The sequence below is a fragment of the Taurulus bubalis genome (genome assembly GCF_910589615.1).
Source record: "Taurulus bubalis genome assembly, chromosome: 18".
In the NCBI taxonomy this organism is placed as follows: Eukaryota; Metazoa; Chordata; class Actinopteri; order Perciformes; family Cottidae; genus Taurulus; species Taurulus bubalis.
In genome coordinates, this window is record NC_136606.1 from 11,175,030 (window position 1) to 11,198,668 (window position 23,639).

General features: G+C 40.1%; 3 protein-coding genes across 4 annotated transcripts in view; all 3 read right to left on the minus strand.

Moving 5' to 3' along the window:
* stau2 (staufen double-stranded RNA binding protein 2) overlaps positions 1–7,502 on the minus strand; it is an 80,356-nt gene extending 72,854 nt beyond the window's left edge. For both annotated transcript variants that reach the window (XM_079234005.1, XM_079234006.1), the window contains exons 1-5: positions 7,478–7,502; positions 5,598–5,802; positions 5,341–5,471; positions 4,836–4,995; positions 2,762–2,897 (exon numbers count right to left, since the gene is read on the minus strand). In XM_079234005.1, coding sequence (XP_079090131.1) covers positions 2,762–2,897; positions 4,836–4,995; positions 5,341–5,471; positions 5,598–5,793 — 623 coding nt within the window. In that variant the 5' untranslated portion in view covers positions 5,794–5,802; positions 7,478–7,502. The remainder of the gene's footprint in view (positions 1–2,761; positions 2,898–4,835; positions 4,996–5,340; positions 5,472–5,597; positions 5,803–7,477) is intronic.
* Positions 7,503–9,047: 1,545 nt separating this feature from the next.
* ube2wb (ubiquitin conjugating enzyme E2 Wb) lies at positions 9,048–17,571 on the minus strand. Its single transcript, XM_079234016.1, has 5 exons — positions 17,483–17,571; positions 13,931–14,033; positions 11,515–11,670; positions 11,352–11,427; positions 9,048–11,259 (listed from the first exon to the last, which is right to left on the minus strand). Exons 1-5 carry the CDS (start codon positions 17,545–17,547, stop codon positions 11,246–11,248), a joined length of 414 nt encoding a protein of 137 aa, XP_079090142.1. The 5' UTR covers positions 17,548–17,571; the 3' UTR covers positions 9,048–11,245.
* A 1,378-nt stretch (positions 17,572–18,949) lies between these two features.
* Positions 18,950–21,995, minus strand: eloca (elongin C paralog a). The gene is made up of 4 exons (XM_079234463.1): positions 21,908–21,995; positions 21,329–21,356; positions 20,983–21,126; positions 18,950–20,179 (listed from the first exon to the last, which is right to left on the minus strand). Exons 2-4 carry the CDS (start codon positions 21,330–21,332, stop codon positions 19,989–19,991), a joined length of 339 nt encoding a protein of 112 aa, XP_079090589.1. The 5' UTR covers positions 21,333–21,356; positions 21,908–21,995; the 3' UTR covers positions 18,950–19,988.
* Between the last annotated feature and the right edge of the window lie 1,644 nt (positions 21,996–23,639).

Below are 23,639 nucleotides of genomic sequence, written 5' to 3' on the forward strand. Positions count from 1 at the left end.
GCAGCGCCGTGGACAGACTGGAGGAGTCCAGTATGAGTCACTGGAATCAGGTGTTGCAATAATAACACGCGAGTCGGGGATTGTCCATGAAAAAGGTTGACGTCATATATTTCTTGATAACAAAAATATTTTCCTGTTTCAACGATTGAATCATTTGGGCTAAATTTCCATATAATGTTTCACAGCAGCTGTGTCACTGATAGAATAAGATGATAAACACGTCGGAGTGCGTTCAGTATTTCAGAATGAACAATGCTGTGGTTATGACAGCAGGATAACAGAGATGAATCCATGATTTAAACGTGGATTTGGATGGTAAGAAATTATGCACAGGCCCTTCACCATAAATAAGATTCATTAAGACGCTGATAAATGCACATTTCATATTATTGCCATCTTTTCGCATCAGGGCACTTTCTGAATGAATCAATACTGGTCTTGGTGGTGATTAGAGCGCTGATGGATCAGAGCCAAGCTGCCCTTTTAATGGTAAGATTTTCCATCAACATGACTCCGGATCACTCTTATTCATCATAATAGGTAAGGACATGGGCATATAGAAACCTTCGTTTCCCCGCAGCATCATTAAGGTGACGGATTGTGAATATGGCCCGTCACTCCGCCACATAGTCAGTCATCTGATGAAGAGAATTCATATTCAGAAGGTCTCGCTTTCATTAATCCAGGGCTCGACTACACTGAAAGAAAGAGACCTAATGAAAACATAAGTGACCTTGGGATAATATATACTCCCATGTCTTCTCTGTGCTTCAGACGCACACATCCCCTCACCCCACTCTCTTCCTTACACAACGGCATAAGAAAACAAAACAGACCATGAGGGATAGATACAGCCGTCTCTTAGAAACTCATCCCTGTGACATATGACATTGACAGACAGATGCTGGGAAACAGATTTTCTCTTCTACCCCACAGACATTTGTCTTTCCCCTCCTGTTTGTTCCTGCATGGATCAAATAGGAGAAGATGTGAGCCAGATGCTAGACTGTCTGCTGACTACCACACTCAGTTACCCAACGCTGCGACTGAATCACTGACTTTTTCTGGCAATGGATCCACATTTAAAAAAATAAATCCCACACTTTTGGCATCAGAATACCTTGCCATCGGCCTTTAATGAGACAAACTTTAAGCAGCAAGCAAAACAGACAGGTTCTCTTCTCCGTTACGGTTTTCTATGTTTAGTGCCTTAATAGGGAACGCATTGCACAGAAAATGCTAAAGATTACACTGCAGAGATCTGTACCTATGAAAACATATATTAATTCACCACGTTCCTACCTTGCCTGTTACAAAATGGGTGCTCAATCACCTTATAAAAGCAATGCGTCAGGATTCTTTAAATGAGGGAACACTGCCATCTGGGGGGAATCCTGAAAATGACCCGATGCATATCAAACTATCCTGGAGGAACGGGGTGTGCACTCTGGAGCCACATAACTTATGTCACCTTGCTTCTGTATTTGAAATGATGTCATTATATTAAGAACATCAATAACACCATAAACTACTATGGTTAAATATTTACATAAAGATCTGACATTCCAGGGTCATAAAGGGCTACCATTTAAAGACATACAACTCCGACATGTATGCCTTGCCTTTTAAACATAGGACCAATTTCTAATTTTTTTGTTCCTCTCTTGGTTAATGAATTTCTTGATATTGTCTACTAAACCCCAAAGGTGGCGGCCTGCCCTTTCTGAACTGAGAGTATCACAGTGTACCTGGATTTGATGTCAGGCAAGCCAAACACTTTCCACATAACATTCTCTCACCGAGGGAGAGGTGATCATTAATTGCACCTCTATGGCATTTTTTGTATGGAGTTTTGGAAATGGCTGGATGGCTCCCGTAAAGCAAAAGGAAATGAAGGGAAGAAAGAAGGTTGACAAAGACAGAGTGAAAAGGGACCCCATGAGGGCACCACATTCATCAGTGCAGAAAACATATGGAGTGGAGGGCCACGTCTGCCACACATCTGAGCCAGTGGGATCAAAGAGACTATGCAGTTTGAGGCCATCCATATATCAAGAACATGTCCACACTAAGTCAGATCAATCTCAAAGTTAACTTTTTACACAGCATTTTAGCCACATGTTCATTCCACAAATTAAGCCCAAAATGAAGCTTTTCCAAAGTGGTTAAATAAAAAAAACACTTTTCTCTCTCTGAATGAGAAAATAAAGCTTTCACAAAACAACAACATGATTCCATTTGATAGTCATGTGATGTTTGGCAGTAATGTGAACAAGACCTTCCCTCCTCTCTGAAGCAACATTTTTAGTTTCAGTGTTGAGCTCCAATATAGGTGAGTGCAGGTGTTGTTATGTGTATGAATATGTTGCCGCAGAACTGCACTGAATGTGAATTACATGTTTAGCCAGCTGAGATCCAGGTGAATTACCAGGCTGTGTCGATCTTAATTATCAACAAATGATGCGCCAGTGGAAAAATGTGTTGTGTCAACTGAAAGAGGAGGAATAAGGAAATATCTATTTGTCGATTGTTTATTTAAAATTCTATTTGCAGATATATCCACATAAGAGTGGAAATAGTTAGAGAACCAAAAGAAGAATACAAAATATGGGGCAGTGAGTTTAAAGAATGAGTTAACAAAAAAATACACTGGATTTGATTTCATTGGAATAGCTCATCATGATACCTCGCCCCATTGTTGGGACAATAAGTGTCAATACACAGCTTTGGGACTGAAATAGTTAGTTCAGTTTGAGCTCACCTTTGGTTGAACATCCCTCTGAAGTTGTAGTTGGCTCTGTAGTTGGGCATGGGTTTAGGGTCCAAAGGCCTGTAGATAGCTGGCTCCCCTCTCTTCATGGCAAGACCATTCAGCTCCACCGTGGGTGTTATACTGCCTGTATATGACAGTAAATATGAACGATTAAAACCAAGCCAAAGAAAAGTCGTTTGAAACATTAAATACCAAGCATTGTCCAAATAATTAATTGAATATTTCCATCCGACATCAGCAAATAAAACTGAAGATCCAAATTCAGTTTTTAGAATATATCACATGAGCACCAACCGACTTTTAGAGTTGTACTCTGATTAAAATCGTAACATAAGAGGATGTCTGGATACGACCTAGAAACTGGAGAACTTTTCGACCTCTCTGACGGAGTATGATGCGTGCAAAGCTAATCCCAAATGTTCCCACTGATGTTGCATAGCCTATCCATGGTTTCCTTAACTAAAGGAATAAAGAGCTGGCTTCAAGGTTTTTCACTACTACAATGCCACAGAGGGCAGCGGAAGTAAGAGGGGCTAGTGGTATTAATTTGGCCAGAGAAAAAAACAAAAAAAGGTCTGCACTTAGGCTTTGTTGAGTGGGTTTGTACCGTCTTTGTTTTAAACATGGCTTTAATAAATATATCCAGTGGCTTGGAAGTCAAACTCCTGCAGGTGAAAAAACAAAATACTGAAACTTTTCATTATTACAATAGCGTGATGCAAATTCTTTGTGACGTTTCCCCCCTTCACTCTTAACCTCAGCCCTCTTCCTTATGATTACACTCTCACATGAAATGTTGTGACATCCCAAAGGAAACCACTGCTCTCTGACTTCATGAGGCCTCTCCCTCTCCTTCAGTATGGACAGTACATATTTCACTAATACGCTCAGCTCTAGCAAAAAAGATGACCACAAGAGGGCACTAATGCAACTTCACTGGTAGTGGTGTACATGCAAGGACCTTCCGTTCTTGACAACAGATTATCTAAAAACATTCATTTGAAAACATGCAGCACAGCATTTGAAATGCAATATCTGAAGTGAACTTTGATGCTGTTTTTTCTCCCCCTCATAACTCCCTCCATCTGATACTTTCTTGAACAGTTACATAACACAGAGAGGTCAGAGAGGAATGAAGAATTGGAACAACACTAAAAACGTTGTATTGTGTGTTGGTTGCTGAATACCCTTTTCATTTTGTTTTCAGATGTCATTGTTAAATGTCCGACAAGCTCCATGCATGCTGGGATACTTTGGACTGACATTCATCTTGAAGCAGCAAACATGTGAAAACTTTTAAAAACGTTTAATTCCAGAATTAATATATTTTACCAATACCTTCACACATTAATATGATACTATGAAATAAATGAAGTGCTCCATGTTCAATTTAGAATAACATTGGAAAAAACATTAACATGCTCATGAATTTAACTGGCAGGTATAGAGGATTGAAAATGTTTTGTAAATTACCTGACAAATGTAGTTTGACATCAAATGGGAACTGGGTGTGATGCTTAAGGGTAACTTATTAAGGAAAAAAGTTAAACTTGAGAGCAAATTCTCATTAAAAACACCATCTTACTACAAATATAAAACATACTCAGAAAAGGTCAAATACAGGACAAATAAGAGAAGGCACAACCAGCTATCTTGCTCTGAAAAAACTAGCTCAACATTGATAACCTTAATGAGATGCCCAACAGGTCCCATCTTAAAGCCAGCATCCGTTATCTGCTGCTGAAGCTCCGCCAAAGTAAAGAAAGTGTTTCTAATTTCATTCAATTTTAAAAGTATTAAACATAAATTAGATATTGCTCTATATTTGCACTATATTTCAGTTGGGAAAGAACACTTTCTGCATTTAGGGCTGATGACAGACATTAACTTGCTTTGTTGCTTTCACCAAATGATTCTGCCTCACTTCAAATAGCCATTGTGCACCTGTATAATATCAGCTATTCCGCACCCAACACGGTAGTAGCAAGTGGATTTAAACGTTATCCTTCACAGACACATTCTTAGTAAACAGTACAATGACATTTTGTTGTGGTTGCAGTACCTGGGTTGCTGTTGATGTCCACTTTAGGAGAGCGGGGCGCTGGCCTGGGAAGGACACTCTCGTCCAGCGCTTTGTCGGCTGTGGAGTGCTGGGCCTTTTTAATGCTGGTGCCCTCAGCCTCCCACAGCTGCTCCCCAAGAGTCAGCTGCACCGTGAAGATCTGAACCAGTGACACCCAGAGGGAGAGAAATTACCTGACAGAAGCTACATTTCTTTACCAGCATCCCTCTGGATCCCGTATAGCATTATAGCGTATAGAGTTATTCGCTGCAACTATGAAAATATATATATTTGTTATCATCACAGGAAGAAATGCCATAAATAAAGACGCACTACCTCAGCATGAAATTAAGTTAAACAAGGGAACTGTTCACTGACTAATCATTTTAAAAAAAATGAATGGGTATTACGAAAGATGAAAGACAATCAGAGATTTCTTTAAGTTAGTAAAACCGCTCTCATCTTGCACAATTCATCTCCACAGTGTCATGTCCCCATTCCTTACCTTAGCATGTGCAGGGCCTCTCTCATTGAGGAGTTTGTACTGTGGTTGGATCCTATTGAAACGGGCTAACTCATTCACCAAACACATTGGAGTTTTCTCTTTAGGGTTTGCCATGTTCTCCTGGGGCGGGCCTTAAATGGAGCACAGTAGAATACACAGCATACCAGGTAACATGTTAACAGTACCAGAGACAGAACTATGTAGAAATCAAATCAACTAATTATCATGAAGAACAAACTATTCTGTTGGAGCTTTACCTGGCGATGTAGACACAGGGGCGTCCCCATATCCGACTGCAGGAGCAGGGCAGGCGGGTGTGGGGGCCGGGCCTGTGCCGTTGATGGAGGGCTGCAGACCCAAGGATCCTGGGCTGGCCATGGCCGTCGGGGAAACTCCGGGGGAGAGGCCAGGACCAGCCAGGGGTGCTGAGGTCTGTACTTTCACTTGAGCCATGCTCTATTCCTGAAACCAAACGGCAACTTTAACGTTTTTTAGAAACACACCGATCATTACCAACTTGATTCATATATATAATAGACTAGCGCTTTGAAACGTTTGATGAAAAAAAAAGAAGAGATGTCAATAATGAATTGTGCATCATTATTTCAGACCAGTTGGTGCACAATTTCGATCTGTTCACTGTCACTTGACAGATTTCTGCGTGCAAAGCCAGTAGAACTGACTTCAAACTGAGCAGCCCTAGGCCTATCTCACATTCTGATCCACTGGCAGCTAATACACCCAGACAATGAACCTCTATTTGAAGGAGCTTTGCTCATGTTACTGCTGCTAAGCTCCCCGGAAAAAGGAGAGAATCCTGTGATAGCATCCCGAAAAAGACAAAGGAAGTTGAATCACATTTTATTTGAGACGAAAGTGAGGTACATGAATTAGACATAGGTTAACACAGCGGAGAGGGTCCAACAATCCGGCGGAACAAAACACACATCAACCTCGTTATCTGTACATGCATGCAATATTTTGGAGAATGCAATTACACTGTGGCTATGCACCACAGGTAACATAATATGATACCATGTGTTTTTCATCAACAAAAGATTTAGATAGCGATAAGTCAAATTCAATAAATTAATTAGTGTCACAACATCTTGCCAAGATGGCTCCACCACTGGTTCACATTAATATGTGGCAGGCACTGAAGGGAAATGAGGGAAATTATTTTCACTTCCCCACAGAGGTCAGAGCAAAGGGCCAGAGACTGAACTGAACCCCTGGGGTGTGGAGTAATCCAGTGCCTTGCACTTGGGGACACTTTATGAAATGCTGGCTTTGGACCTGGCAGCTGTAAGTAATAGACAATATCTCTCATCAACTTGAAATGAGCTGCAAGACTGACAAAAATCATGGTTTTGATGGGCTTCACCCTGAAATCGTGATTACAGGTGTTACCTGTGTCCACTGTTTACAGTTAAGGGCCATGATTTAATTGGTGGAAACATAAGTCCATAAAACAACCGACATCGACTGTGTCCACGAAATAAAATAGTATTTTGCACTCTGGTCTGTGGCGTTAATTCATTGCATGCAATCTGTTTATATGTGTCGCTACATCCTGCCTGCTTGCCCCTGAGGTTTCTCGAGGTCCCGATCCTTCCTTGCTTGTCCTGTACCTCTTTTTACAGTAACATGCACGAACAGCAACCGGGACTGCGGGCTCGTCCCGCAAAGGAGGCGATGTTACGTTGGGGTTGACTGACAGAAGCTACAGGGCTGTCTGCAACCCCTGAACCTACAGTACAGCTCCTACTGTGCCCAGCTTAGCACGAAGCTAACGTTGCCAACGAGAAAACGGCATTTCCTGAAAATGTCAGCTCCTCAGAACAAACCAACAGAATTGGCAGGCACACATGCTGTCGTAATTATGTCGCTGCGGTTCCCCCCTGATGAATATACACTATCTAGCCACCTCCAGTAACGCTAGTTTAGCCGGTTAACGCTCATCATGGCTGATCGGCCGAGCACCCCTCTCGCTAGCATCTCCATACCGCCCCATCCTCCACGAAAGTCTGGGGGGTTTCAGTCCCCCGCAACATGATATGTGGACTGACGACAGCGTGAGAAACCATCCAGAGACCATTCAACAACAAAGGGACAAATATCTTAGTGTATTTTTTACCTTTGTCCAGGGCCAGACCCCAGTTACACCTCCGACATTGGCAAACACTAAAGAGAACTGGATGGAAGAGGGAACAGACCACGTTATTTGTCTGGGTAAATGTTTTTAAATATGTCAAGTAAAAGGGAAATGACGGGTCGTTTTGATATTTCTCGCATTTAGTTTGTGTTTCGTTTATGTGGTCAGTGTTAAGCATTGCTTATTACTAACGTTCCATCATTGCAGTTTGAGGAGAATCTTGAATGAATCGTAGACTGTATCAGCCACCCCCGCGACCATATGAATGGTTCAGTCCTGGTTCGCTTCCTCAGAGCCTGAAGCAGTGCAACTTTGATTCAGAACAAAAATGTACCTTTGCAAACTTGTTTTCTCCACATAGCATGCGTGCGGGTTGGTTTGGTTGTTTTACTTTTATGTTATGAATTTGAAAGGCACAAGTGATATCAAGTTTTTTGTTAATACGGTAGGGTACACAAATAATGATTTGGCCTATTTTTGTTCTCAGAGAAGCTTCTTCATTGACTTTAATTGCAAAGGTAATTAGAAAAGTTAGGGCTGGACTGTTTTTATTTTATTTTAGAGAGCACATAACCACCCAAAGAACAGCACTCCATACTGCTGGTAGGATTTACAGCCTTTGCCCAAGCGCACTTCGGAGGACAGGGGGTTTACCTTGGTCTTGAATCTGAAGAGGCCTAAAGTTGAGTGTTTCACAAATAACAAGACCACCACATCTGGACCCCTTACCTCCAAGCTCTTGGTGCGAGAAACCACATCCAGTCAGATGATAGAGGGGTTCTGGGGTCCCACAACTGGAGAGGGCCCCCGCATTACTTACAGTGTGAATCGTGTATTTCAAAGTGTGGGAACGGGCTCCAAAAAAAATGAAGTGTGAATCAGGTCTGACATGAGTAACATGTACCGTCAGGTGAACACTAGATGGCGCCACTTGTCCACTCTTGTGTCATTGTGTTGAGTGTCTGAATGTGCTTAAATCATTTTAACATACACAACACTCAATGTTTATAAAGACTAACTGATGATGAACGTTTTAAAGCTTAGCCAATAGCATATGCTGAACAAAATAAAGGAAAAAATACATGACATTTGGCCAATGTTGAAAAAAATGTTAGCGGGTAAGGAATGCATTCTTAAACTTGGTACCTGTACATAAGTATAATAATGAATATTTCTGAAAAACGTTTTCTAATGAGTTTAGTTTGCTGAAATGATACACATGAAATGCTATTTAAAATGTGTTTGCCAGATGTCATTTTACATGCTTGATGATGTGCATCACATTCTTAAAATTCCACATTTTTTGTGTGTTGCAGTGCCAAGATATTATTGTTTGACCATTACCCTATGACTGAGCATTGACACAGAGACAATCTGGTGTTCTGCTACGCTGTCAAGTGTCATGGCATTCCTGATGTGATTTCTGTATTTTAGATTTACTCCCTGGATTTGAGTGATCATACTTATACTCCCTTTAGAATGGGGCTGTTCAGTGTTCAGTCATGTCAGCATAGAACCACAAAAGGCTTTGAAGCTGCAAACCGAGGTTGAATAAAAGTTAATCTTTGCTTTTTATTATTGATTATGAAAATGAACAGGCACCTTTTACATGGAGCTTGCACATCCCAGAACAAAATTTCAAATATAAATAACACACCCTCATTCGTGTTGAACATTCACAACAACCTGCAAGCTAAGAGTTCAAACCACATTGAAAAGGAAAAAAAAAAATAAAAAAAAAAATATGTCATATCCAAAACCTTGTAACACTTTCACTCGCATGTTTTTCAAATCTCCTCTGATCTACTGCCAAACTGGGCGAAGGCTTCTCGTCCCCCACTCAAATGCTGTTGTGACTGCATTTACACAATCATGTTCAGGCCTATCGTCGTTTCCTCACAGCATGGTGAAAACAGACAAGACCATTACAATGAAGCTTAAAAAAAAAAAAATCATTGGTTAAATAGATGTCTTTAAGTTATCAATATAGTTTCTGAGATAGCGGTGTGCCGTGGTAATCTCCTCTACAGTATAGAGTATCATAACATTCACTCAAGTCATTCAAGAAACTCAGCTAGACCCTGGAAAAAGAAAATGCAATACAAACAACCCAAGATGGAAAATTCAAGTATCTCTGACTGAATGGTGATAAACATTTCTTTAGGAATGAAGTGACAACCATCTGAAATGACAAAGAGCCACACAGCCTCTGGGTATCCATCACATAAACCATTACCTAAGTTATGGAAAGACTAAAAGTTGTCACAATGTCTGATGCCAATAAGAAAACGTAGGGTTTAAAATTGCATGCATCCCCACTGTAAAACTACTAAACTTTTTATTTTTTTTACCAACAGTAGTGTTTGTTGCCGACTGTACACATCTTAATTAGCAAAAGATGCAGACTAACTTCCAACGAAATAAAGCACTCCTATCATCATTCTGCTATTAAGTAAATGCATCATCTGCTAATTTTCGTTCACATCATCCAACTATTTAAAGACTTATATACAATAGTTTCAGACATGTTATAAGTATACTACATAACAGTCTCTTTTGGTGAAAATATAGTTCAAAATATCTGATAGGTATTTTTTTTTTTAGAGGTGATCTCTTTATTGAAAAAAGTACCTGAGCCAAAACTCTGACCAGGGGGAAATCACAACAGCCTAGTCTTTAAGGCTTCTATCGAGACTCTCCTTTTCGTCATTCACTACCATTCTGGAGATCAAAATGAAGATTTAAATTAAATAACAAATACAACAACAAAAATCCCTAATATACTGGCCCATCAAAATAACCCCCTGTACAAATGAACTCAACATTTAAAAATTAAAGATTTTAGAAGATTAACGCATGAAAATATAAATCAGAATCGTACAAATAAAAATGGATCACGTTCCCTTACAGACATTCTTTAAACGGAAGAGAGGCCGCTGCACGTCCTCAAGGCTGGACTAGTGAACACTCCACAAGTTCAGCCCAACTTTACGAGGAGGTGCACTCCCAGGTTACCGCTCATCTCTGTACCGACATGTTGTCCAACATGCAGGAAGAGCGGCAACCGGGTCTCAAGTTGGAAGATGAAGAAAACGGTTTACTCTTGATATAGAGCGGTTACAAACTAAAACTCGTTAACCTGATAAATAAGTGGAGGACTGCTTACAGTACAACTGCAAGTTGGGGTTAACGTACGAATAGTGCCTTCATGAACTAGATACTTTCACAGTGCATATAATTTAAAAAAAAACAAACAGATGAAGCATTTCCTCTGGGTTATGATGGTCAGATCCCTTCCAGAAAACGAGCAGATTTGGATTTCTCTTTGTAGGCCCAAGCATGCATCCATCAGTTATTATTGCACAACACAAGGACCGTAAAATGCACCCACACACAAACAAAAAAGTAACAATAATCTTAAAACAGGAATTATAATCATCTCACTACAAATCCACCTTGCTTGCTCGCTGCTTTACTACCGTTTTGCCAAAAACTATCCATCTTGGGTGCATCTAAAACGTTCCATTATTTTCGTTCTCTATATTACATTTGACTAAAACATGCATCCAACTGCCCACTTGGAGAGGGAGAGGGATAGGGGGGCGGGGGGAGATGCGGTCAAGAGCATCCAGCGCATGGTGTCCATTGTTCCAGTCAAAAGGTCAGAGTTCAGAGACTGAATGATTTAAAAAGTGCTTTACGTAGGTCAGTAGGACTTCTTTCTTCTACGATTATTACAAAGTTTGTTTATTAGCATGTATCATCTGTGGAGGCAAACAAAAAGGATTCAAATTATATCACCTATACAAGCAACGACTTCTACATGTTTCCTCCCCTTGAGGCTGGAAATACTCACCATGATACCACCATTTTGTCTTCTTTGGATTTTTGTTACACGTTCTTACATAAAAGGAGTTATCAGGTGGTCGTCTCTGCAGGAAAAACAAACCAGCATTTAGATTTAACATTTAGCGAGCATATAGTTGACATACCCCTCCCCACCCCGGCAGGTTCCCTACCTTTTCTTTGCAGCTGGACAACATGCTGATGATGCTAAGACAAACTGATTGCACTGAGAGGGCTGGCGACCAATCTTCCGTTAGAATAGATAGACAGATGTGACCGTTACTATACACATGAGGGTGGACAGGTATATTCTCTCCTGTGAACATTACCTGCAACAGGAAAATAAAGAACAACAAATCAGAGGTTATTAAGATTAATCATTGAATATGCCATTTACATTTTTTTTTTTAAAGCCTATAAAAAGACTTGCATACAAAATGAAGGCACAGAAAAATAAACCTAGCCCAATATGATCAGAATCCTAACACATTAATTAACTACCCAACAATGATGTCAACAGAGAGGAGAAATGAGCTGAAACAAGTAATACAGATAAAGTCCCTGCACACATATTTCTCTTTTTAGCATAGAACCCTGAGGTCAGAGCATAGAATCTTGAGGTCAGAATATAACCTTGAGGTCATGGAATAAACCTTGACATCAGAGTGGTTTAATAAGCACAGATAAAGTCCCTAACCCCACATCGCTTGACGCCCAAATAAGGTCTGAATTTAAAGCTGCAGGACAATTCAGTTAGATTAATTCTTCTAAAATTAAGTACTTTATTGAGTCACATTTTTCAAAAGCTTTCCGTTTTAAATCCAGCCTTTATTTTACTTGAAATAAGATAATGTATTTATTATTAGAGTATTTATTGTTTGTAATTAATCAAGTTCAATTGGAAATCTGTAATCATTAATATTGTTTAGATGTTAGAAGATTATTTCATTTGACAGTCCGTTGTTGATTACATACAGACGTTAATACAACTGTTGGCTACTTCAATACATATGGCACAACATCAAATAGCGCAAGTTGGACATTAATGTGATGTTCCGGAACTCTGCGTGATGGCATTTTCTCTAACTGGACCTTGCTGAATTTTAATTGAATACTCCCGCTATAAAAGGTGGTGGTAAAATTATGGATGACAAACATTTCTGTATTTTTAAAACATTAACACAGTTTGGTGGTCAAAGACACAACTTAGGAGAGTCTCTTGTCTGGGAAAAAAGTTGAGTTTTTTTTCTTCCATTAATGACAGAAAATAATGAGGATTGCCATATAAGCTCAGGCTTAGCCTTCTACAGTAACATGAGGCTCTGGGATTAGGACAGAGGGGCCAGGATGGTGTGAGAGAGGGCAAGAGAGAATGGGGGACTAAGAGAAGAGACATGTTTTACAAAATAAAGAAGACATGCTCTATAAAAAAAAAAAAAAGGACGAGTGGGTATGAGCCAGTAAAAGGGTGCAAGAGTCATGCTAAACAGGGAGATACAGGAAGTGTGTGAAGAGAAGACAAGAGGTGCTAGAGTAGCGAGACGAGGGGAGCCAGCGTGGCCAAAGAGGGTAATGGAGGCTAACAATGGGTTGAGGCTGTCTGGCACCAGACGGGGCCTCACAGGAGAGTGCACCATCACAGGGCTAGAGGGGGGTGACGGGATGAGTGTTACAGATAGCAGCAGAAAGTAAAGCAAGCCGGCACTACACTCAAAACATCATGACAACTGAAAGCGCCGTGCTTACAGAGCCGGTCAAATATTTACTCACACTCTCTCTCACACACACACACACACGAGGCAACTGCGTTTGTTGATTTGTGTGCAACAGAAGTTTCAATAAATATTTTCATATATATCAGTGGTGGGCTGTGAAAGCAAAAGTTATCAACTGAGTTCCAGTAAGCCAGTGATCACAATGTTTGTTTAGTTTAGTTTGAATTACCACTGAAGCTCCTCACACAACCAATAACACACTGTAGCAGTCAAGACTGAAGATCCCCAAGGGGCCCCAAGAGATCCAGCAGAGGGGCCACTTTGACAGCTTGTCCTTCCCATTTGACAGGATGCTGTCTAATTAGTTTATCTGATTTCCTCTACACCTACTCATTCTCTATTTTTAGACAGCCAGTCTTTTAATGAGTGAAACAATATTGTTGAAATAAACTAATCCCCTCAACTGTGGCTTCAGTGGGAGCTCTGTACTGGTGTCTCCGTCAGTGATTCCTGGCTCCAGTGTTTTCAAGCCGAGGTTCATTCCACTAACCACTGCAGAGCCAAAGTGTTTAATGTGATTATTTCTGGCATCCAGTGGATATAGAGAATTGTTTACACAGCGCTGCAGCTTTTGATTTTGTTTTGGAAAAGAGAATCCCTGTACTCTACCTGCAAACCTGCGGCATGAATCAGTTTTGGTTACTTTAATAGTAACTTCATTCTTTAATCAAACGATCATGGAAAATGGATATTGGACATTTAGTCAGGAAGGCCAACAGGACAGATGAAGCAGAAAAGGACTTTTTCAAGACAAAGTCTCACAAATACCCACATACAAACATGCACTGATGGCTGCAGAGCCACTTGTGCTTACCTGTGGTGAATCAAATGGATATCTACCACTAAATTTGAAAAGCAGCTGAAATTTCTCTCCTTCATACAGTGTGCCAGATGCTCCCTCCATGTCTACAATCCACCTAAAAGAAAAGCACAATATTAAAACATTTTAAACATTTCACTCAAACAAAAAGTGTGTGATCGCCCAACATTAACAAATAAACATGTAGTGTCCAAAAAAATAAGAAAGGCATATTTATTTTGGTTTATAGTTCAGATTGAAACAGTTTAAGCTATTGTTCATGACCTCATAGAACAGAATCTGTTTTGAGTCCAGAACCCAAAGGATAGTTACCTTTCTGAGCAACTGGTACATCCGAGAATTTGGATTTGTTTTTTTATTTAGAATGCTGTTTGAATTACACTCAGTTTTTCACACGGGCATTTAAATAACCAAAGCATCCAGCAGCGTGAAAAAACAAACAGAGAGAGCCTGACAATTTTCCAATGTTTGTTTCTTCATTTTCTATACCGTCAGACAACTTTATGGCTGTTTCAAAACATGTCTAAGCAAATGAAGCGAGTGACGCTCAAATTCCTCCTGTCAAGCTATGACACCGGTTCAATACTTCCTTTAACAACAAATCTTAACTATGCTTTGGGAGGAAATGGGCTGAGGCAATGCAATACAGGTTTGCCATGCTAGATGACAATGTCGGTTGGTCTGACCCGATCAGGGCGTAGAAATAACACAACATTTCCGTATATCCCAAGAAAGCATTTGAGGCTTTTCGTGTGATTTACACACCACCACGTGCCACTACATGCTACAAAGTTACGAGAAAAGGTCCAGTTTAGTCAACAAAACAACAGTAACAGCTGCAGTTAGGGTGAGGCACGATAGCTTAGTTAGAAAAAACATCATCGTAGAGCTTAAAAAAATAGTCTAACATCAGGTTAAATTTGATCTGATGTTCGACTTTTGTTTATTATCAAATACCTGAAAAATAAATGACACTCATCAGCCTAAGTTGGCCAAAAATGACATTCAAATATTCCTTACACATAGGTCCAAAATATAAAAATAATATAAAAAATATATATATAAATATATATATATATAATATAAAAATGTATTTTGCGGAATTATATCCATGGCACCTTCTCCTAATTGGTCGCAAACAACGCAACATTGCTGCCATTTTGAGCTGAACTTTTCGTCAGACAGCAAGTTTATATTTATTTTGTCACTTGCTTTGAAAGCGCTGCAATGGACGAGAAACAGAAGATTGATGAAGTTCAACTGATCTGTACAATACCTGCTCACTTCAAAACAAAAACCTAAGTATGGTGGTAGCTGACTAGAGGGACATCATTTTTAGATTTGAGTCTCTGTTCTCTATTAATATTCACCTATATATTTTAATGTAGAATATTGTTGACAGTCCTACTGCTAATTAGCAAATACTAGTATACTTTATTAAGATGGTGAGTATGGCCTTTGAGCTGCTAGCATGTTATTTACTAGCATGTTATTTACTTATGATGAATAAGATGCTGTATCTCATCATTCTCATTAGTAGATTAGTTGGAAACATATAGAATTACTTGCATGGATCATTAGAAAAGGATTGCACGAAATGTGAGCAGCAAATGCTGCAGTAAGTGTGTAATCAAATGCTATGACTCATCCTTATTCAAGTGACATTCAATATTCAGCTGGGTTATGATAGTGGTTTAGTTATAATGTGATACTTTATTGATCTACTGGACCAAATCCAGTTGTGCCTATGTAGCCTGGCGTCAGAACTGTGCTGACTGAGCTGGGAGGGATTCAATGACTCAGAATGGAAGATAACTGCAAACACAGGGGCTTGATCCTGAGTCTTTGGGATGAAGGTCAGTCTATCTGTTCTATGGCAAAGCGTCCCGATCATTAATTGGGTTTGCTTAAGCATAAGAGAAGGAAATGGAACACCGATGGAAGCATCACAATCTCTGGCCTAATTTATTTTAGGCAAGCAGTACAGATAGGTCAACAAAGAGACTTGTGGTTTTTGTTCGGGTTTATAGCCTTGTCTCTTTTAGATCTAGCCTCGAGCCTATGACCATTCAGGCCTAAACATGAGGTCAGCCCTTAGCGAAAAGTGATCAAAGCATCTGAAAGGAGCTCCATTTTTCATCAGGAAGTAAAGCTTAGAGGGAGGCAGCATCATTGTAGATGATGCAGAGTTAACCCACGCTGATCACAGGCAGCGACTCCAAGGACATTATGCTCAACTCGCTCATATTCCCCATTTCCTGGCGATCATATAATCCAGTCAACAAAAACCACACTGGGCCATTTAGTGAGAGTGGGGTGTGGGGGAATAAAGTACAACTATAAGAGATTCCTCAGTGCTTTAAAGCAGTAGTTTCTTTGTTTGCAATGACCGCTGACTCATTACGATAACCGCACTACCACACAGTGAGCTGAAATACATTGTAATCTAATGAGCAGCCGAGAGAGACAAAGTGTACTATAAACAAAAGCTATAAAACAAAAAACACACAGTCACCTTATCACTGTCTCTCACACACACACACACACACACACACACACACACACACACACACACACACACACACACACACACACACACACACACACACACACACACACACACACGTGGTGTTTCTTCTTCTAATATGTCTGTTATAAAATAGGATACGGTTCACTTGAATGTCAAGCAGGACCTGACTATTCGTAACTTACTCCACTAGGACAGGCTACGCAAAAACAGGTAACATAGTCGGTCACTATGACAAAAATAAACCCAGGGTAAACAAACCTTGATCAGAGATACAGACATAAAGGCACACCCATACATATTGTCTTAAACCTGGGATGAATAGACTAGGAACCTGGCGGAACTGGTTTGTAGACTTGTCAGTCATGCAAATCAAAAGACGTTCATTGTTAGCAATTGCTATAACATTTTGCATTTGATAGACGACTAGAAATGTGTCTTAAAACCATTTGCAGGACGACAAGTCAGTTCATCATTCCTCCCTGCTTATGTCAATTAAATCACTGCTTATGTCAAAAACAACATCATTCACTCCGATGACATAATCATGGGCGTTTAAGGGAACACCCAGACAGAAAGGTCAGCGAAGCAGCCTCTGTTTCTTGCTACCCTAGCGCAACTCCTGCATGGCAACCAGTAAATATTTTATCAGGATGAATAATAAGTGACACCGTACATTAGAAACACTCTACTGTGGGGCAGATCTGACAGTCACTGGAATGACCCCGGTCCTTCCTCACCACCAGTCGCTGCCGGGGCGCCAACAGCATCGCGTCTTCATACCTCCTGCCACTGTTATTGCAAAAGTTACCCTTTGTTGCACGTGTGGTATCAAACATGTTCATCACACTGGCTTATCATGGGGATCAAAACATGAACCTTTAGAAAGCCCCATTGGATTTGTGCTCATTTATAGATGGCGACCTTGTTCAATGACTATGGGATAGTGGCACGATGTTAACTGTGTTGGTAAGTGCTGGCATATAGAAACAAAGCATTAAAAACTAAAGAATACTTACTGCGTGATGGTGTTCTGTACACTTTTTTCATTGAGCGTCATTCCAGGGGGTGGATCATTTTGCATGGCTAATAATTCCTTTTGAAGCCTCTTCTGTTGGCAGAGAATGTGTTTTGGTTTCTACCACACCCATCTCAATGTTGAAACACAGCATCACAACAATATACAAACCACAATATAATAATAATTAAAAAAAATAAATATATATATATATATATATATATATATATTGCGTGTAGCAAGATACTTTCCCCTCTATTTTACGAAGAGATTAATAACCTAAATAATGTGACATGATGTGTGGATGACTCATTTCCGATTATAAGTGTAAATGTAGCGAACGTCAACACAAAAAAATGAACTCCACCCCAACAGATTTGACCCGCTTTCCGTGGAGCTGCGCAAGTCAAACTATGTATGAAGAGAAGAAACGCGAGCAACCACAAAATTGGCTTTGTGTTTTCTGAAATAAGGGAAACATCTCGACTCAGCCATCTCAGGATAGCAATGCACCTTCCTCAGCCCGAGAGCGGACTAGAAAGCTCAATCTGCTGCGTACTGTCTCGTTAGCGAGCTGACGTCAACGACGGACCAACGGCCACCAGAGCTCGGTTTAAAATATTAAAACCTAACTAAAACTCATAACATCATATTCCTCGAGTTGTTGTCCACGTGTGGCAACGAAACAAACGCGTCGCCAGTCATCAACGTATTCTCAGGAAGCTGTTCTGCGCTCGCCTCGACTCGGCGATGCTGGTAGTGATGATGCTATAGCTAAGCTAGTTGTGTTGCTAGCAAACACTCGTCGCTACATCGGAACAGTTGAGGATAAATCTCGTCGCTTTTACTTTGATATCCTCACGACTTCGAAGAGATACGTGTACGCAAATTAAGTGGTGAATAAACTACAAGGACAGACCGGACTGAAGGTCAGGTGAATTATAAATATGCGATCGCTGTCAATGTATTCCTACCTGCATCGACGCCATGATGGAAACCCCCCCTGCTTCAGCGCGGAGGGGAGGACTGTACGTCAGGCGGTCACGTGGGAAAGGTTGTTTTGACAGAGACAACAATCCAGCGATGTGCACCGTCAGGTCACCTGACTCATTTCGTCGTTAACGGACTATATAAGGGGCGTTTATGAAATGATGTAATTAAATTGCAAAATAGATGAGGCGTTAAAATGCACTATGGTCACGTGAGTCAATGACCTTTGCTTATCGTGGGACAACCTGCCTGACATCCCTGATCCAGAGTTATACAAAATATTGTTCTTGTGTTTGTCTTTTAATTATTTGAGATGTTGAAAACACACTCGGATTTGTCTTTACTTATCTTAAAACACACTACAAATGGATTATGCCTTTTATCATAGTGTCTCCTTTTACATTTACGATAAATTAATCATATTTTCTTATCAGCTAAAGCTCCCTTTTTATGAAATAAAGAAGCACATCAATGTCTCTATGTCAGCAAAATTCAGAACAGTTTATTCAACTGATTGGTAATTTGAGATCTACTCAGGTTTCCGCAAATAAAAAAAAGCAATGTTGACTGTATGAGCTCCCACCGGATATGGTTTACCCTCTGGAGCGTCTGCATAATCCATGATATAGGGTCTTGTTTGGTGGATGATCGCTTTAAACAGGCTAATATGGAAAAAAACACAACAAAAGTGGTCCTGCCTTATATGCAATAACCATAACCCTTTCACAAGGTCACATTGAATGAGATTAACAATTTCCCAAAATCAATTTCCATCCAACATTTGGAATTCTGTTTGGAAGAAAGTGGCCTAACTACTTAAAAATATAAGGCGTCATATTTAAGGCGTAACATTTTTACAATGTATTCCAGGTATAATGACACTAAGTTAATATGAAGAAAAAGTAATGCACTCAAAAAAGATGTACATTTTAGTTTTTACCTGCCGTTCTACATTATCGTCATAACAGATAATTGTACACATTCTACAAGATATCCATCTCATCTTCCAAACATCCCAAGCAAGTGAGTATACAGAACATTGTGTTATGTCTAACACCTAATGTGCAACACATAATTATGTATTTTAGTGTTCAAATATCTTGCATTGTTTTACTTGAGCTAGACCAAAATACACAATCAAAGTATGATGGCGGTTTTTGTGAAAAGGGTATTTAAAGTCAGCAGTACTTCATAATGGTTTATTCATAATGAGGCAGCAACTTGCAATAAACTGTGCTCACCAAACAGGTTTTTATTAATCTGGAGAGGTGAGGAAACATTTATCGGGTGGGGGCACATTTATCACATTCTTGGGCAAGTGATGCAGCCTGCCGTATCCATGTATTACATTAAAATGAATCCTTTATTAATACTAATAAAATTATGACAGAAAGCCAGGTGCAAAAAAGAAAAGTGACATAAATACTTAGTCAGGTTTCAGATAAGTAAATGGCAAAACAATTTAAATATTCAAAAAAAATCTAAAACTGTTTTAAACTAACATTGTTTCTGTAACTTTAGCAATCCAAAAAGTTTGCAGCCATGAGCAGCTCCAGTGCAATCTCCGGAGCGATGGGGAATTCAGGTATTTCTGTGGAGCTGTTGGTGTAACGGACCTTGTAGGTGAAGTACATGCAGACCTTGGACAGGACGTGAGAGGGAATCTCCCTGAAGTTCACTTCGTTGGTTTCATTTTCAGCAAACTGTCCTGTAGATGGAGGGTTACAGTAGGTGTCATGAGCTAGAATCAATGAATTTAAGACATACAACACTGAATTTATGCAACGTAAGAAATACAACTAGGAGTATCCCAGTCTGGATATAGCTATCGAACTGTATAATTCTGCAAAATGCTACCCATGGACATAAAAAAGGCACCAACTGGACATGCAGAATTAACCTACTAAATAAACAATGCCTTAATTACAGCCACGTTTTCATTTTTAACTACTTGTAAATTCCATGTAAAAATAACCCCAGGTTACAAAACACCACAGGACAGTTGGATAAGTCTTGAGACAGTACTGCCTCAAAGTATCGAAGCAACCTTTTTTTTGTTCACAGCTGTAATAACATTGCTGCATCAAAAGTTTAAAATTGAATTGTATCTTTCTGAGCAGCACTAAATACCAAAAAAGCATAATGCTCCGACACTACTTTACAAAAACTTCACGGTTCTTAGTTTATTTTACAGTCTCATTAGGTTCATGGAAGAGCAAATCATGTATGACTGCTAACTTAGACTTGATGCGAGCTACTTCTCCCTGGAGATATCACTCCCAATATACATCATGGTGGTAAAGCATAGACTGTCATGTGGAGTAAACGATTCCATAAAGCATTTTTCATTTCACCACTCAATAGGCTGAGAATTCAGCTATGCATGGCTTTGTATTAGTCTACAAGAGCTACAATTATTTCAGTTTAAGTAAAGTCTGCATGCATAGGTTGTGTGTGCTATTAGAAGAAAATACAGCTATACTTTTTATACCAATTTGCACAAATCCTCACCTGGTCCGCTTAACATGGCTTTGATAGTCCCAGATGTCAAAGCATGTTCTCTTTTCACAATAAATTCATGGCCATCTGAAGAGATCAGTTTCACATACATGGCATCTGGCCCCTCACAGCCACCGAAGGTTCTCTCTTCCCCGTCTGTGAACGACACATACTGATAATCTCATAAAAGGTGTAAACCAAGTGCTTTAGCGCCCCACACATTTTACTTTGATGAACAGCCAGAGATTGTGCTATTGAAGAAATGTTAACAAATTACACCTCTGTGATTCGACACACACTATGAATCTCTGGGGAGGTACCGGATAATATATAAAGCCTTGTTTAGTTGATCACTTACCCATCCTGTTTCGTAGTTTCTGTTAACCCTGAAAGGAAATATGGAAAAAATAAGTTACAAAACATCACTTGTGCCAACGACTCTTAAGTAAGACACCAAGACCCACAAACACACGATATAAAGTGGCCTGAGGCTGGCCACTGGCTGCAAGGCTTTCATGTGGAATAATCACTCTTAAATTATTGTCTCCGCTGGCTAACATTAGGCCTTGTTTATTTTGTGAATTTCTGACAATCAGTGTTCATTTTGAGAGGGATCAAACAAACAGCTGAAGTTAACGTCATCAGTAATGTACCCCAATGCAACGTGAGTATAGTTGCAATCAATCGTAACTCCTAACGTGCAGTTTTAATTTATCTGATCTAAAATTGGATTAGTGGTAATTTCTTTCTCGATCATTTTTTTTTAAAGTGACTCCGCAGCTGTCGTTGTTAGCCAGTGAGCTAACGCCTTGACAAACTAAGGATAACGTTATAATTTATGCTATCGATTATTTAGTGTTTAGAATTCCTATCAGACAACAGTCAGAAGCACTCCAACACAAAAGAGCAATGTAATCATAAACAAAACATCTCTTACCACCCTGTTGTAGAATGTAGAGCGAAGGACTGCGTTTCGGTTTCAGCTAACGTTAGCCACCAGGCTGTTACCCGGAACCAGTTTGTGGGAACACTCGGTCCGCGATAAATGTCTTCCGTGGAAATGATTGTCGGGAGAAATGGACCCCTTACCGTATAATCCTGCCAAACGCAAACATGTTCATTTTAAAATTAAATTTTGTTTAATACCCATCTTACATTTTCTGAAGATAAAAACGTTTGTTGTAACGCTGATCGCAAAATGGACAAGTGATAGAATAATGTGTAACGCCGAGGCTATTTTTGGATAAATAATATTTACACGTCTGGTGCCCAATATAAGTCAGTGTCACTAGATAATACGTTTAGGTAAGAGAGAAAGGAAATACGATTATACATTTCTAATTTGAATGAAGCGCTGAAATTACTTGTACACTGGTTTACAGGCCATACACGAAGAGTTAAGATTGTCCTGTTACGCCTATGGGGGGCGCCTGTGTTTCAGGTTACCCTCGCTGACTGTCTCCATTAGCTATGATGGGGGAGAGCAGGTGCTGATTGGACATAAGGGAGACATTTTGCGGGACCATACATCTGGATTCAAAAAAGAATGCGAGAGAGAGAGAGAGAGAGAGAGAGAGAGAGAGAGAGAGAGAGAGAAAGAGAGAGAGAGAGAGATGGCACGCACTACCATATACTCCAGTTATGGTCCAGTTATTAGAAATCAATAAATTCTGCATATTGTAAATGTAAAAGTATTTTCTAAACTAAATTATAAAGTTTGTTGTTTGTATCAACAGACGACCAATACAGTTCATACAGTTAGTACTGTATTCATGGTCAGATTCAGAATGTGACTTTGCCCTGATCCTGCCTGGAGTTCTGTCTGTGGGGGAAAAGTGATGACTGTTGAAATCTGACACTTCCATATGTAGGCAGAGTTATCTGAGCTGTGGCACTAAGAGCAGACCAGCAAAGTTAATGCTCCTCATGGAAGATGGTAAGGCATTCCTTATACTGTTGCTCATTTACACACAGATATTAAGGTTCTACAACTGGTAGGAGAAAAGACATTTTTTCCCCCAGACTTGTTCAATTGACTGTGCTCATTGCTACACAGACGTCAATGGTGACTTCTGCAGAGGTGACACCTGACCTGATATTTGTCTTACAGTAATACCAGGCTTAGCTATGCTGTCCGTTTGTGTTCCAGAAAGTTCCAGTAGCCTTCTGCCTGTTGACTGCCGGTGTTGCCTGTTGACTCTCTTACACACACACACACACACACACACACACACACACACACACACACACACACATAGACACGCACACACACCCAGACACACACACACACACAACCAAAAACAATCACTGACCTTCCAGTCCCCCATTACACCATTAGTGCTTATGATCAGAGCGTGCGGATGGCGGCAGGCGCTTTGATGTGTCTATGATACGACTCACCCCGCTGCAGCTGCTCTCAGCTCTATTTTAGGGCGACTGCTGTGGGCCCTTAGAACAGGGCTTCCTTAACACACACACACACACACACACACACACACACACACACACACACACACACACACACACACACTCACAATACATTTAAATGATCTCGTCACGCCAAGTAATATCATCCATCCCTTTGACACATCGACTGTATGCTCTCTCAGATCGCACTTTCTTGCACGCATCCAAGCCATTCTGAAATGGTGGGATGCAGTTAACTTGCT

What these genes read in the sequence shown, in the direction of transcription:
- ube2wb (XM_079234016.1), bottom strand. Translation starts at nt 17,547, where the DNA reads ATGCAAAATGATCCACCCCCTGGAATGACGCTCAATGAAAAAAGTGTA. An exon ending in GTACAGAACACCATCACGCA is followed by an intron (nt 14,034 to 17,482) that starts GTAAGTATTCTT and finishes CTTTTCTTTTAG; the next exon opens with GTGGATTGTAGACATGGAGG. An exon ending in TGTCCAGCTGCAAAGAAAAG is followed by an intron (nt 11,428 to 11,514) that starts GTAGGGAACCTG and finishes TTTTTCCTGCAG; the next exon opens with AGACGACCACCTGATAACTC.
- eloca (XM_079234463.1), bottom strand. An exon ending in AGCCATGTTAAGCGGACCAG is followed by an intron (nt 20,180 to 20,982) that starts GTGAGGATTTGT and finishes CTCCATCTACAG; the next exon opens with GACAGTTTGCTGAAAATGAA.